Genomic DNA, 15,282 nt, shown 5'->3' on the forward strand with positions numbered 1-15,282 from the left:
CCGGAAACGCCGCTGTGGAGGACCGCCGCACATCCAGATGGTGGGGATGATATCTTAATTTGTGGCATCTCGTGCGAAGATAGAACCAGGAGAAACAGCTCTTCGGAACATTCCCCATGATAAATGCGGTAGAAGACACACACTGAAGCGACGTCTCTACGCAACGCCAAATGATCCAGGCGTTCACAGAGCACTGTATTAAACCCGCAACCCATAACCATAAGTAGTGTTGGGTTGTTCTGACATTGGGCACATAGGAGATAGATATAAGGCCAGTTAAATGGGGGTGCGACATACCTCTGACTATATACAGCCCTCCGAGTGGGTACAAGAGTAACTCTACATAAATACATTTTTAATTATTGCACAGGTTAGAATATCTACTGCGGTGCTTGAGCTTCGTGTCACAAATGAGAGCCTTCTGGCGGTGCTGTCCCTTCAGTAAGGAAATGAGGTTTGTTATTTATTACATTAGCTACTTTTATAACCTTAAATTATATAATAATAATAATATTGACACACTTTTACACACATTATCTTGCCCCAAACCAGGCAGAGCCTGCACTATGGATACAAGACAAGTATTTAATACAATATACTTATTTAAACATACATAAATACATATAAACCTCCATGACTCGGAAACAAACATCCATATTCATCATATAAATGATTGAACCTACCGGGATTCGAACCCGAGACCTCTAGCGTAGTAGTCAGGGTCACTAACCATTCGGCTATATGGGTCGTCAAAATAAATCCAATGTCCTGATGTTTGTTTCCAGTGAACTCTTAAACTATTGAACGGATTTTAAAAGGGATTACTTCTTTGAGTGCAGTTAGTCCAATTTAAGAGACAGGGCAGTTTTTATTTCAATTTCGGATTTTTTTTAATTACTTTTATTTCCAATATTTGTTTTGTATGGACATATTTTCTATGAGAGCATTTAGTGACGCACGGATTGACTGTTCTGCTGAGAAACTATTTCATTATAACAACAGGGAGCATATTCTACGAAATAGTCCTTGATGCTATGAAATGTTATTGACAATCTCATAAAAGACAGTATTTTATTTATTATGTACAGAACAACGTCTGTCGGATCAGATAGAAGGATATAGATATCACGCCACAAGTTAGGATTTCATCCCCACCATCTGGATGTGTGGCGGTCCTCTACAGTGCGGTTTTCAAGGAGCTTTCTCCCTCGTACTACAAAGCTATGGAATGAGCTTCCTTGTGCGGTGTTTCCGGGACAATACGACATGGGTACCTTCAAAAAAAGCGCGTACACCTTCCTTAAAGGCCGGCAACGCTGATTCTGATTCCTCTGGTGTTGCAAGAGAATGTCTGCGGCGGTGATCACTTAACACCAGGTGACCCGTACGCTCGTTTGTCCTCCTATTCCATAAAAAAACAGATAGTATGATATATTATTACAAAACTTATGTATCTCTCAAGTTGTTAAGTATTTTTATATGTACTTTAAAATTTTTTTTTTTGCACAATATGGACATGAAAAAAATAGACCTTGATTAAAATTATGTTTTTGCTCTTTAGAAACCCAAATAAATCGACTTTTTTCAGCAATACACTTTCGTGAATCCACAGTTCATTGAATTGGAGAATCGCTTTATCTAAATAAGTCTTAATTTGATTTGGAATCAGATGGAGTTGGCGTGATTCTTGCCATTCGTTTTACTTGTCACTGTTCCTTAACAGCCTCTTGATGTAATCGTTATGGAGATAAATAGAAGTTATACCTTTTTTTATGAAAATAAGGGACGAGACGTTCAGCTGATGGTAATTGATACGCCGCTCAAGATTATTGAAAAACGCTCGTCACCTTGAGACATAAGATATAGATGTCAATTCACATTTGCCCAGTAATTTCACTAGCTACCCTTACACTGAAACACAGTAATGCTTACACATTACTTCTTCAAGGCAGAAATAGGCGCCGTTGTGATACCCATAATCTAGCCGGCATCCGGTACAAAAGAAGCCTCCTACTGGTAAATATCTATTTTAAATATTGAAGTTGTATAAAAATCAAACTTAACGGGTAACTTAGGTTGCTAACCTATAATTATTATTAACTTATGCACTGAGAATTATATAAATAAACAAATATATTAAAATAGTTTAAATGTACTTAAATTAAATGTTGGCACAACGTTACTAAATACATGTGCTATTTTAAAAATCTAAAATCAACAATTTTTAGAAAGATATCAATGTTTTCATCTGTATTACAAATTAATATATAAAATTCTCGTGTCATGGTGTTAAACTTTGAACTCCTCCGAAACGGCTTGACCGATTCTCATGAAATTTTGAGTGCATATTGGGTAGGTCTGAGAATCGGACTACATCTATTTTTCATCCCCCTAACTGTTAAGGGTGGTCCACACGATTTTTTTTTAATATTTTTGACATTTTTTTTTAAATTTGTTTGATTATTAGCAGCAGTAAAAAATACATACAACTTCAAATTTTAACCCATCTACGATCAACAGTTACTTTTGTATCGTGATTTTAGTATCGGCAATACAACGTTTGCTGAGTCAGCTAGTATTATTATATAATTGTAACATTAGCTGTAGGGGGGAGCTTAAGCCATAATTACTGTGGTGGAAATAAATGTGCATGGGGAAAAAGTACTAAGCCGACAATTGAAGGCATGCACATGCAAACCAATCTATACTAATATTATAAAGCTGCAGTGTTTGTTTGTTTGTTTGAACGCGCTAATCTCTGGTACTACTGGTCCGATTTGAATGATTATTTCAGTGTTGGGTAGTCCATTTATCGAGGAAGGCTATAGGCTATGTTTTTTTTTTTTTCAAAATTAGGGATCCGTAATAAAATTGCTATTTTGTAACACAAGGTGTAAAATCGAAAACCTATTTTTGCGTGCGCTGCAAAAACTATTGACAATAGAACAAAATGATGTACAGACTATAATATAGGCAATATTTTATTACTTATAAAACTATCGCGTGAATTATACTTTATATGGTAAAACAACGTTTGCCGGGTCAGCTAGTTTGTGATAAAAGTGTGTTTAAAGTTTTGGGTTTTAATTTAAATATTATAAAAATTACACGCGTTTACTAACCTTCAAATTCTTTAATTCCTTATCAGGGACTTATGGATATATTTCTGACTAGCTGACCAGGCAAACATTGTTTTGCGATATAAATTGTTTTTAGAGTTCCACCGTTTCTTGGACATAGCAACATAACTTTATATTTAAAATGAAAGATAGTTTCTTAAATAAACGTAGCCTATGTTACTCCTTATTACATCAGCTATCTGCCAATAAAAGTCTCGTCAAAATTGGTCCAGCTATTTGACAGATTAGCAGGAACAAAGAGACAGACAGAGAGACAAAAATTGTATAAAATGTTATTTTGGCGTAAGTACCGTATATATATTGGCGTCCCTTATTTTCATAGTAAAAAACAGTTATTTCAATATTACAAACAGACACTCCAATTTTATTTATATGTATAGATATCTTGGATATAGAACAATATTTAATATTGCGAAAAATTATTTGCTTTTGTATGAGTACTGAGAATTGATGAAAGAGCGGTTCCACGTAATGTTATAATATAATAAACTTATTCTGAACTCAAATAAGATTAAATTTTGACATGTGAGTCTTCAGTAATTGCACGTAGAGCTCTTCTTACATAAAATAATAAAATCATAACTGTGTATTCTGATTTATAATTATATATCATAAAAAAATATTGATTTATTTTACGTTTTACTGGTGGTAGGCTATTCTGCACAGGATGCCGGCTAGATTATGGGTACCAAAATGGTGCCTATTTCCGTGGAGCAGTAATGTGTGAGCATTACTGTGTTTCGGTCTGAAAGGCGCCTCAGCTAGTGAAATTACTGTTCAAATGAGACTAAAGATCTTATTTCTCAGGGTGTTTTCGGTTTTTCAAGAATCCTGAGCGTTGTAATGGTCAGGGCGTATCAATTACCATCAATTGCACTTCTTGCTCGCATGAAAATATATATATTATTTTACATGTATTTAAGAAATCAGCTATAACTCCAATCCATAAAACTGAGTGCAAACTGTCAAAATAGGACTATTGCCATTCTCCCCTCCCCACCTATTCTCAAATATTAGAAAGAATACTTCGTAGCAAGTTCATCGATTCGTTATAAGAGAAAACACTGCCAATTACTTATGTCCAAGTCTTTGAGCTTACTTGACAAAAAAGTACAAGATAGATCCTTCCGGAAAACCCTTCTGTTATTCTAGCGCGCGTGCAGCGGTCTGTCAATGCGTATTATTTTACTTGTATTAATAGATAATTAGGATGATTTGAGTGAATGTATTACAAAGCTATTGAAACAAGCTATAAGACTATGCAAAATAAACCATCTCAAAACAAAATACGGGTCAGAACGTGGTCAGGGTGTAGTGTGCCGTACGGCACTTTCGAATGTACCTGAAAAATCTAGTGCCCTGGGGTAATTGCCGATTTCGGAAGGTTAAGACTTATAGAGATTATTTACAATGCTTTGTGCGAATCTCTAATTAAGTGCTGTGTTCACACTTGTGGAGACCGAGGTTACGAAAGCGCATTTGATCACACTAGAAGCTATTCGCATAATCAGTCAATTCCTTTCATTCTTGTATCATTAATGAATAAATGAAGCTAAGTAAAAAGGTACATTTTTAACTTATGCTACAACATAACATACTAAATGATTATAATTTTATTTCACCTTACATATACTAAATATATCTTATGTTATTTCATTCAGAGATACATTTGCTACGATTAAAATAGAAATGAAACCCAATATACACCTATTAACTTGATTTATTTAAGACGGCTTAACCTACTCACGGTTTGCCGGATTAGGTACTGACTTATTTCGGACCATTCACAGGTTCTTCATCAGGGTGAGTTCAAAGTGATGTTCCGTCTCATGCTGGGGATTTGCGCTCGCAGTGCGCGGCTTAACATGGCGGGGGCGTGGGGTGCGCCGTCTGTATTGACACGCACAGAAGCACTGAAACTTTTATGTCACTATTGGTGTATTACGGGTGCACAAAATATACTCAAAATTTCCACTGTTTAGTCCCCAAATTGTTCTAGGTCCTCGGTTCCTGGGTTTCTAGAAGGCTGATATATTGACAACGACAAAATGCCAAACATACTAGCGCTCTACAAAGCGCAGGTCCGGCCACACATGGAGTATTGCTGTCATCTCTGGTCTGGCGCACCCCAGTATCAGCTCGATCCATTTGACCGCGTGCAACGCAGAGCAGCTCGAATTGTTGGGGACCCAGTGCTCTGTGAACGGCTGGATCACTTGGCGTTGCGTAGAGACGTCGCTTCATTGTGTGTCTTCTACCGCATTTATCACGGGGAGTGTTCCGAAGAGCTGTTTAACCTGATTCCTGCCGCCGAATTCCACCTTCGCACGACACGCCACAAGTTAGGATATCATCCTCACCATCTGGATGTGTGGCGGTCCTCCACTGTGCGGTTTTCTAGGAGCTTTCTTCCACGTACTACAAAGCTGTGGAATGAGCTTCCTTGTGCGGTGTTTCAGGGACGATACGACATGGGTACCTTCAAAAAAAGCGCGTACACCTTCCTTAAAGGCCGGCAACGCTCCTGTGATTCCTCTGGTGTTGCAAGAGATTGTGGGCAGCGGTGATCACTTAACAACAGGTGACCCGTACGCTCGTTTGTCCTCCTATTCCATAAAAAAAAAAAAAGTCCTATACAGACACGAAAAAATAATGTGTTTTATAATTTACCTAATCATCGGTACTAAGAGTCTTGTTCCGAGTTGCGTTATAAGTAAAAAGCCGTTTTAAATAAATAAAGTTTATAATGTCTCACGTAAGTATTAATAATTTATAATAACAATAATAATATTAACACACTCTTACACAAATTATCTTGCCCCAAATGAGGCATAGCTTGTACTATGGGTACAAGACAACGATATATTTAATACAATATACTTACTTAAACATACATAGATACAAATAATCATCCATGACTCGGAAACAAAATACCTATTAATTTTAATGTTTTCCATGTTTATAATCTAAAACATTCTTTACTTTCCCATTTAATATTCTGGTCAATAACATAAATAATGAACTAAAATTACAATGAGTTAACTTGCAAAATGATTAAAAACTTATACTTGAAGGCTTACAACGTCTGGACAACACTGACACTGAAAATTTACAAAATATTTTAAGATAATATTTTCTTCTAAGCTAAGGTGAGTATAATAACAGGCCAGGTTTATTACTTAACTGTTTGTGACAAGCTACGTCTTACACTTGCGATACGTATTTCACTTTGTTTTAGTGTGAGTGCTGTTAATAGAGGTCAACTGTTCGCCGCGTTTTTTTTTTCGACGTGTTCACATCTGTCGCAGTCTGTCGAGACGTATAAATTATTTATTTATTATTATTATTAGCTATTGAAATTACTGGGCATTATGGCAAATCTTAGGTCTCAAGGTGACGAGCGCAGTTGTAGTTTCGCTCAGAATTATGGGGTTTCTTCAAGAATCCTGAGCGGCACTGCTTTGTAATGGCAGTATTAATTACCATCAGCTGAACGTCCTGTTCGGCGCGTCCCTTATTTTCATAAAAGAAAAACCTGATTTGATCTGGATTAACACTGTTTAGGAAAGGAATAAGATTTAATGAATTAATTGAGTTATTTAAAAGCGTTTATATAAGAGGACAATTCAACATAATGGTGGTAAGTCATCACCGCCTCCTTGAAGAAGAAGAAAGAAGAGCGGACACCCCGTCCGCTCTTCTTTGAGGGTCTACAGTTTGGTAAATAGAGTACGGATGGACCTTATACTGAACTCCCTCTGTACAATTATATATTTATAAAAATGAATTGCAGTTGGTTAGTCTCGCTAAAACTCGAGAACCTCTGGACCGATTTTGCTAATTTTGGTCTTGAATTATTCGTGGAAGTCCAGAGGGGGTTTAAAGGGTGAATGAATATGCAAATGCTCGGAATTAAATAAAAATAACAATTTTGTTTTTCCTTTGATGTGTCGCCCGTCGTTCAGAAATCAAATTGAAAGAATAGTTTAAAATGAATAACTAATTTGTTTTTTTTAAGTATATTTGTAACTATTTCTATATATATTATAGATTTAAACCCTAGTAATAGGTAGCACATACAAACAATAGTATTTTATTAATATTAAAGGTATAAGATTTGCATAAAATGTGTATTACATTAAATCTATATTAATTTCACGGACTAGTAAAAAAATAAGGACTCCATGTCACCTTCTATAACAGTGTAGCACCAAAACAAGCGGATTAACGTGTAAATACATAGCCCCACGCACACACTTACACTACTACAGGTCGATAGGCGGCCTTTGCGTCTCAATAAAATATTTTAAAAATGCCGTCGTGCGTTGTGAAAAGGTGAAAAAACGATACTATATAAGTATTTGTGGCCATATATGATTATTTAAGGGAGAAAAAATTGTGTAAGTAGTATCCCCCCTAACCGCACACACACTAACATAACGGTGCTTCACTTGATAATATCAAGGCGCGGAGTCCTTCTTTTTTTAATCGTTTGTGATTAATTTATACTTTGAGTTTTTGAAGTCAGTTTTTTTAAACTTAGTTTTTTTTTAAATATAAATGTTCTCTACATAATAAATATTATGTACAGAACAAGGTCTGTCGCGTCAGATAGTCTTGAATAATTATCTTAATTTCAGGAGCGAAATAGTGAGCGCATTACGGAAGGGCACCACGGAGTGGTACGAGGCTCTTTGCGCTCAGGACACTGAGTCGGAGAGAGGCGAGGACCTGGTCAACCTCATCACCCTGGTGCAAATAGACCTGCAGCAAGGTCTCACCTACTATCACCCGATCTTCGAAATGTAAGATCTGCTAAATTATTTAATATGTACATAATCAAACGGTATATATTATGTAGATTAACCCTACAGTGATCGCGCATATGATCATACCATTAGAGGTCGCGCGGATGACAGGCGACATCCATTTTCTTACAACGATTAATAATAATATTATCAGTACTTATTTTGTATTTATTTATTGGATACAACAAAAATTTAATAACTTACATAACAGAAGATAAAGGTAATAAAAAATTCTTTTGTTTTGCAAATTAGGATCAGACAACCAAGTCTTTATAAATTCTTTGGAACTAAATTCAAAATTTGACTAAACTACTATAGTCAATTAAGAAAAAGGGTCATAGCTGTAATTTTCGTAACAACTTTTGCACATATACTTGCAATGATCTTGGCAAGTAAATTTGGCGCAGGTTTTGGAAGATATACGTGTGTTTTTATTGCATTTTCTTCCGCACAAAAACCAGCGACCGCGCGCGCCTTCACGACGGGTACTTACTACTTCTCGTGATTGTTCTCGTAACTTTCCCAAAAAGTAATTTTTGTAATATTTACGTTGCTCAATAAATATGCGCTCATTTGTAGAATTAGTAATTATAGTACTATTCCATCATTGAGAAAGAGAGACATACAATCTGTTGGTGTAGTTTTTTATTTTGCTTTTTGGTATATGGTCCTACCGAGCCGCGTCCGATGGTTCGGCCGTTACAAATCCATGTATAGTTTTTTTAAGTTATTTCTTTGTTTGCAGGTCAAATAACGTGCCATACTTTAACGTTATCTTCTCGCATATCGACAAAATGGTAAGCAATTTAAATTACAATTCTTTTTTTATATAAAAAATACCTTTGCTCAGATTGTAGGTAGGTTTCTTGTAATGTCGTCACAATTGCTATTATTTCGCGTATATTATCCTCGTCCGTTGGTTGTGGTTCAGAAGACATATGAGTTACAAGAGGCTTGGTAGCTGAATGTATGAATATGGTACAAATGGTCTGGTTGACCAGCTAAGGTCAGGGTTTCGAATTTGCATGACGGTGTGCGCGCGAATCGTAAAAATTCACTTTGATAACTTTTCCCTTACGTGCCAAATGAAGTATATCTTCAAAATTATGTAATAATTTTCTCATAAATAATTTATGTTAAGGTATCTGATGATGTAAAGCAGTGTGTCGAAATCTGGATATCTGAGGGATGGTGCGGGGTGGCGGAGGAAGAGGGATATGACGAAAACGGTGTCCTGGGTAAGTTATTATCCTTGCGAGTGCTCTAACCAACTGAGCTAACCTTTCGAGTGTGGTATCGAAATAAAATTTTGTATGCTTTGTTAAACTCTCAGGTTGTGGCTTCATCTACAGGATCTACTTTACAGTTGATAACCTGCTGTACCCCAATATTTGCATGTTAGGAAATTGACTTGAGATGTCACTTTTGTAAATCTAAACAATTTGTTACTTATGTTTTAAAAGTGATAACCCTCACTTCTAGGATTAATACACAAATAAAATTTGAAAACAAAATTTTATGAACGATGCGAGACTCGAATCCACGACCTCTTGCGCTCAGAGCACTCGCACAGAACTATAAGTGAGGGTTATCACTTTAAAAACATAACAAATTGTTTAGGTACATAAATATTAAAATAATAGTAACTGTACGACTCGGTCCTGACAGCTTCTTTTGTGTGCACAGTTTGCGTGGTGTCCGCGAAGACATTGCCGTTCGAAGTATTAGCGGCGGTGAGGGAGCTATACGCCACGGCTGTACCGACTCCTCCCTCCAGCACCTCGTACGAGCCCCCTCCAATGATCGCAGATGCATACCAGTAAGTTTTTTTTAATGAAAATAAGGGATGAGACGAGCAGGACGTTCAGCTGATGGTAATTGATACGCCATGCCCATTAAGATGCAGTGCCGCTGAGGATTCTTAAAAAACCTAAACATTCTGAGCGGCACTATAATTATGCTCGTCCCCTTGAGACATGAGATGTTAAGTCTCAGTTGCCCTGTCATTCCACTAGCTACGGTGCCCTTTAGGCAGAAACACAGTAATGTTTACACATTACTGCTTCACGGCAGAAATAGACGCAGATGTGGTACCCATAATGTAGCCAGCATCCTGTGCAAAGCCTCCACTGGTAAAGAAGTACAGACTTTTCTTATAACCTCACAATGTAGTACTTTTGTTTGCTAGAGTACGACAAATATACATAGGATAAATTCGAGTCATCTGTATGTGTTTTTGGCATGATCGCCACGCTTAGAAGGTGGGTTGGCGATAGCAGTAGATGTTGATGCTCTTTCGGAAAGGTGCTGCTACCTATACTCCGTTCTTTGTATCCGTTAGTTGCCTCTTACCGCGTACCTCCCACGGGAGGAGATGGGGTGGTGCTTATCTGGTGCGACACCATACGCTCAATACGAAAATCTTGTTTAATGTCCATGTCGCACTCAACAAGAAACACTCAAACGCTGGAACAGCTCAACAGGTTTAAACAATTCTAAAGCACTCATAACGGCATTCAACAGCAGATACGCGATTGAAGCCCTATCATTGAACAGGAAAAATCTATGCATACATACCAGGATTCTAACTGGGCACTGTCGCTTATACAAAGCACCTCAGTGCGTCATCAAAAACGATTAAACTTGCAGATTTTGCCTTGAGGCTGATGACGCCTCTTCATATACTCTGTGATTGCGGCCCACTAATGCATAAGCGTAACACCATCTTTAGTGACTACAACTTGCTCCCAGATGTTGTTTGTAATACTCGCGTCAAAAAGATACTGCGGTTCGTAAAGGCGGCAGGGCTTGCCGACGAGCTATAAGTATGAGTGGCGAACACAATTGTTCAATTTTCGACGCGGTGCTATTAGGAATCATTAGGGCCAGACAAATAGCCACCCTCTTCAAATGATAATCTCGTACCTACTCCCGTAACAGTTGGGAACTGTACTCTAGAAATTGTTGGCGAGTACGTCTACCTTAGACAAACAATCCAGTTAGGCCGGTCGAACTTCACAAAAGAGGTAACTCATAGAATCCAACTCGAATGGGCAACGTTCGGTAAGCCCCGTATAATCTTGTGTCCACGGTGTCTCAAGACCAAGGTTTTTAACCAGTGTGTAACCATGGCCTTATGAGAAAACTCATGGTCGCTCAAAGGGCAAGGGAGAGGCTATGCTCGTAGTTTCCCTGCGAGATCGAGTTAGAAAACAGGAGACTCGTAGGAGAATCAAAGTCACTGACATATCCCGTATGATTGCGAAACTGAACTGACATATAGCCGTTGAGGCTGTTAAGTCAATGGTGACCACGTACTGGAAGATGCAGTATCAATAAGCCCTCCACAATAAGATCGCTGTAATAATCTATCTAACCACGTGTGGGCATTACAGGACCAATTGTCGTGGAGATCTTTGGATAGATCTGGATAAAGGTTACCGGCTGAAGTGACGACATAACATATGTGATTACCGCGGTCTATACTCTCGTAAAACTAGAGGATACACAAGTGCGTTGCTGACCTATTAAAGGGACGAATCAACTGACATAATATTATGAATTATAAAGAAAAGACTGAATGAGTGATGAGAGTCACCACTGTTGGGTGCTGCCTCAGGCACGCCACTATTGACGAAGTACATGCACGTGTAATAGATGGTAAAGAAAAGGACATAGATTACGTTAAGATTTTGGGGGAATAATGCGAATGACGGCGCAAAAATCGATGGAAGGAAGGAGAAGCATTTCCAAGGTTCTCGGAATGACACTAATTGATTTTTTTTGTGAATATTATAAATATTATTTATTATTATTCAATCATTAATATATATTCATAATATCTAGAGTGAATGTACTCGAGCCAGTCTCGAATTATGTACGACGTTGACATGCCACATGTTCTGTTAAACTTTGCTAATAATTAAAACTAAAATGCCGGGATGCGTAGTAAAACTTTGTAAAAATAATACTACAAGAAATAAGAAAGACACTGGGATCACATATCATCAGTATTACTGAATAATTAATAAAATAAAAGGAAGCCTGTGTTACAAAATTTGAAAGACGCCATTGAGTGTCAAGATTACACGCACACAAGCATCTAATAGTTGCCGTAAAAAAAGCTATTGTTCTTAGGTAGTGCGGTATCTAGTTGGAGCGTAGCAGACGGTACTGTTGTTCGAGACTGGCTCGTGTACACCCGCTTGTGCGTAGTATTAGTTGCCGCACTTTGTGTCTACCCCTGCGGCATCTAGTTGTAGAGCAGCGGAGACCAATCCTAAATATAAGGGTCGGATGTAAACTTTAAACATCAGCGGCCTTACAAATAAACTTGGCATACAGTTAACTGAGTGAACCAATTATATACAAAATGTTAAGTACCTATATCGCTGACTACACTGTCAATACAATAAGAGACAATGATAATTCTGAAGTTTACCGAAAGTCAGGCAGCCTTGCAAATAAACGCGGGAAACGTTATACGTCCTAATACACTAATCGTAACCAAATATCTATTTGTAAACATTTTGCATATTCTTGGTTTATTCTTTGGTATTTAAGCCAATTTTATTAACCGACTTCGAAAATGGAGGAGGTTCTCAATTCGTCGGTTTTTTTATGTTTGTTACCTCAAAACTATTGACTGGGTGAACCGATTTTGATTATTCTTTTTTTATTTGAAAGCTGGTGCTTCCCGTGTGGTCCCATTGTAATTTGGTCCAGATCTGACATTGGCATCCATGAGAAAACCATATAAGTCTTAAATTTGCTATACATACGTACAGCAAAGTAATAAGATGGCAGTCCAACCGGAACGAATTCTTCTACAGTGATAGCACTGTGCAGTGCTCGCAGTGCATATCGGAACATACCCAGAGTGTCTTGCTGTTAGACAACCGATAAAAGCAGGCCAGGTATATTAGATTAGTGTGCGTGACAAGCTACGTCTTACACTCGCGATTTGAATGAAACTTAGTGTAGGTGCGTGAATTGCTCAAAATAGAGGTTAGATCTAAACTCAATTGCTTTCGACGTTTTCTCAGCTGTCATAGTCATATCTAGACGTACAGATGATATAAAGGTTATATAATATTAACTTATTACTATTTAATAATATTCAATTTATGTATGAAAAGTTTATTTAAATGCCAATGATGTATTTACAGAAGTTAAATTTACAGAATGTATTTATCACTTTGGAAACGGAATTTTTTCATGATCTTGTTCTGGGGTATCTTCTTTGAAGCTCTTTATTTACTTCTTAATGAAAGTAGGGTAAGCGAGATGTCCTAAAGAGTGGAGGGGAGCGCCGTAAGCAGATGTGATATAGGGGGAGCCGATGCCAGCTGAGTAGGCCAATGGAGATGCGCCGTAGAAGGTGTCAATGAGAGGAACGGACCGTTTCTTGATGAGGTGAGCGAAGTCGTTGGGGAAGATTGAAGATGAGTACAGCAGAGGTGATGCGGCGGTGTTGTACAGTGGGCTGGAGAAGCTCAGGCCAGGGTACGATAGGTGAGAGCTGATGATGGTGTCCGGAGACGGCGCAGCCGCTGCCAAAGCCACAAGAGCACACAGAGCCATTAACTTGAACATCTTGATTGTATTTGGTTATAGTTGCACGGATGAAGACCGACTGATGCCCCAACAACTTGGAGATCCCTTTTTATACGAATTAAGATCACTGTCACCGGTGCAGAGCATGCTCCAGGAAGCTGGTATTTACACACGTCAAGGGCAAGACAAAGCTCAAATCAACAAAGTTAATCATTCGCGGTATAAATAAAAAAGTTTAATTTGAATGTCAGTGGTCAGTACCTGTGGAACTAATTGCTATTTCTTTTGTAGAGTTCTTGCTCACTGTGCCTCCTAGAGTGAATCAATAACATGCCATGGACAATAACAACAGGTGACATTTAATAAACTATTTCGCAGTGCATTGCATAGGGAAAAAACGGTATGTAGAATCGTAATTGTTTATAAAGAATATATTTACGAATTATTAATTCAAATATATTTGAAGGATGACACTAAATTTAGGGACATTATTAGTTGAAGAACTTTTAAATCAAACACTTTTAAAGGATCAAAATGGGGCTGTGCCACTGAAAACGTGATCTGGGTTGAAACGTCAGCTTAACTAAAATAATAATAAAAATGTAACGCAAAAATATAATGTAATAAAAAAACTGCGTTTAAAAAAACCGACTTCGAAAACTGAGAAGTATAAAATAACTTTATAAAGATTTAATTTAATACACATCTAATGTTATGGGTACCTTTAATATTAATAAATAACTTTTATTTGTACGTGCTACCTATTGATAGGGGTTAAGTCGGTGACTGGCCACTTGGGTTTGGTTCTAGACGAAGCTAGCCCGCTCAAGTCACGCGTGGCGAGTGTAGGTACTTGCCATTACATTTGGCTTGGCACCGACTTCAACAGTATTCAACAGTATTTTATTAATATGAAACGTATAAGATTTGTATTAGTGGTATATTAAATTCAATCCTTATTAGTTATTTTATGCTTTTTAGTTTTCGAAATCGATTTAGTAAACGTATTTTTTTTTATTTTTTACATTTTAGTATCATTATTCAGGTAAACTATAAGATTTCGTTGCTTTTAATTGTCACATATGTTAATTAGTATTTTTTAAGTAGCTATGTGTAGGCCTACGAAAGTTTCCGCGAGCCTAAAACAATATAAATCCCCTATTTCACGTTCTTGTGAGACACTAAAATAGTGGGACCACCACCACCAGTGGGAGGCTCATTTGCACAGGATGCCGGCTAGATTATGGGTACCACAACGGCGTCTATTTCTGCCGTGAAGCAGTAATGTGTAAGCTGTAAGTAAGTAAGTAAGTTTTACGGTGTTTCGGTCTCAAGGGCGCCGTAGCAAGTAAAATTACTGGGCAAATGAGACTTAACAACTTATGTCTCAAGGTGACGAGCGCAGTTGTAGTGCCATTCAGAATTTCTGGGGTTTTTCAAGAATCCTGAGCGGCACTGCATTGTAATAGGCAGGGCGTATGAATTACCATCAGCTGGACGTTCAGCTCAAGTTGTTGAGCTCAAAGTCAAAGTTTTTATTTGCATAAACATGTTAGATTAATGTTACATAAATATTATAAAGTACATATTTGCCTAAAAATACATTTCTAAATCATTAGTTACAATAATATCAATCCTACTAATATTATAAATGTGAAAGTTTGTCTATGCCTATGTCTGGATGTATGTTTGAACTTCTTTAACGCAAAATCTACTGAATAGATTTTGATGAAACTTTACAATAATATAGCTTACACACCAGAATAACAAATAGGCTA

The 15,282-nt window shown here is 37.4% G+C and overlaps 1 protein-coding gene across 1 annotated transcript in view; it reads left to right on the forward strand.

Moving 5' to 3' along the window:
- Positions 1–379: 379 nt before the first annotated feature.
- Positions 380–15,282, forward strand: part of LOC126965188 (protein unc-13 homolog D-like) — a 47,217-nt gene continuing 32,314 nt past the window's right edge. The window contains exons 1-5 of the mRNA XM_050808629.1: positions 380–454; positions 7,781–7,945; positions 8,694–8,745; positions 9,090–9,186; positions 9,635–9,767. Coding sequence (XP_050664586.1) covers positions 411–454; positions 7,781–7,945; positions 8,694–8,745; positions 9,090–9,186; positions 9,635–9,767 — 491 coding nt within the window. The 5' untranslated portion in view covers positions 380–410. The remainder of the gene's footprint in view (positions 455–7,780; positions 7,946–8,693; positions 8,746–9,089; positions 9,187–9,634; positions 9,768–15,282) is intronic.

This window comes from Leptidea sinapis, chromosome 6 (assembly GCF_905404315.1).
Source record: "Leptidea sinapis chromosome 6, ilLepSina1.1, whole genome shotgun sequence".
NCBI classification, from domain to species: domain Eukaryota; kingdom Metazoa; phylum Arthropoda; class Insecta; order Lepidoptera; family Pieridae; genus Leptidea; species Leptidea sinapis.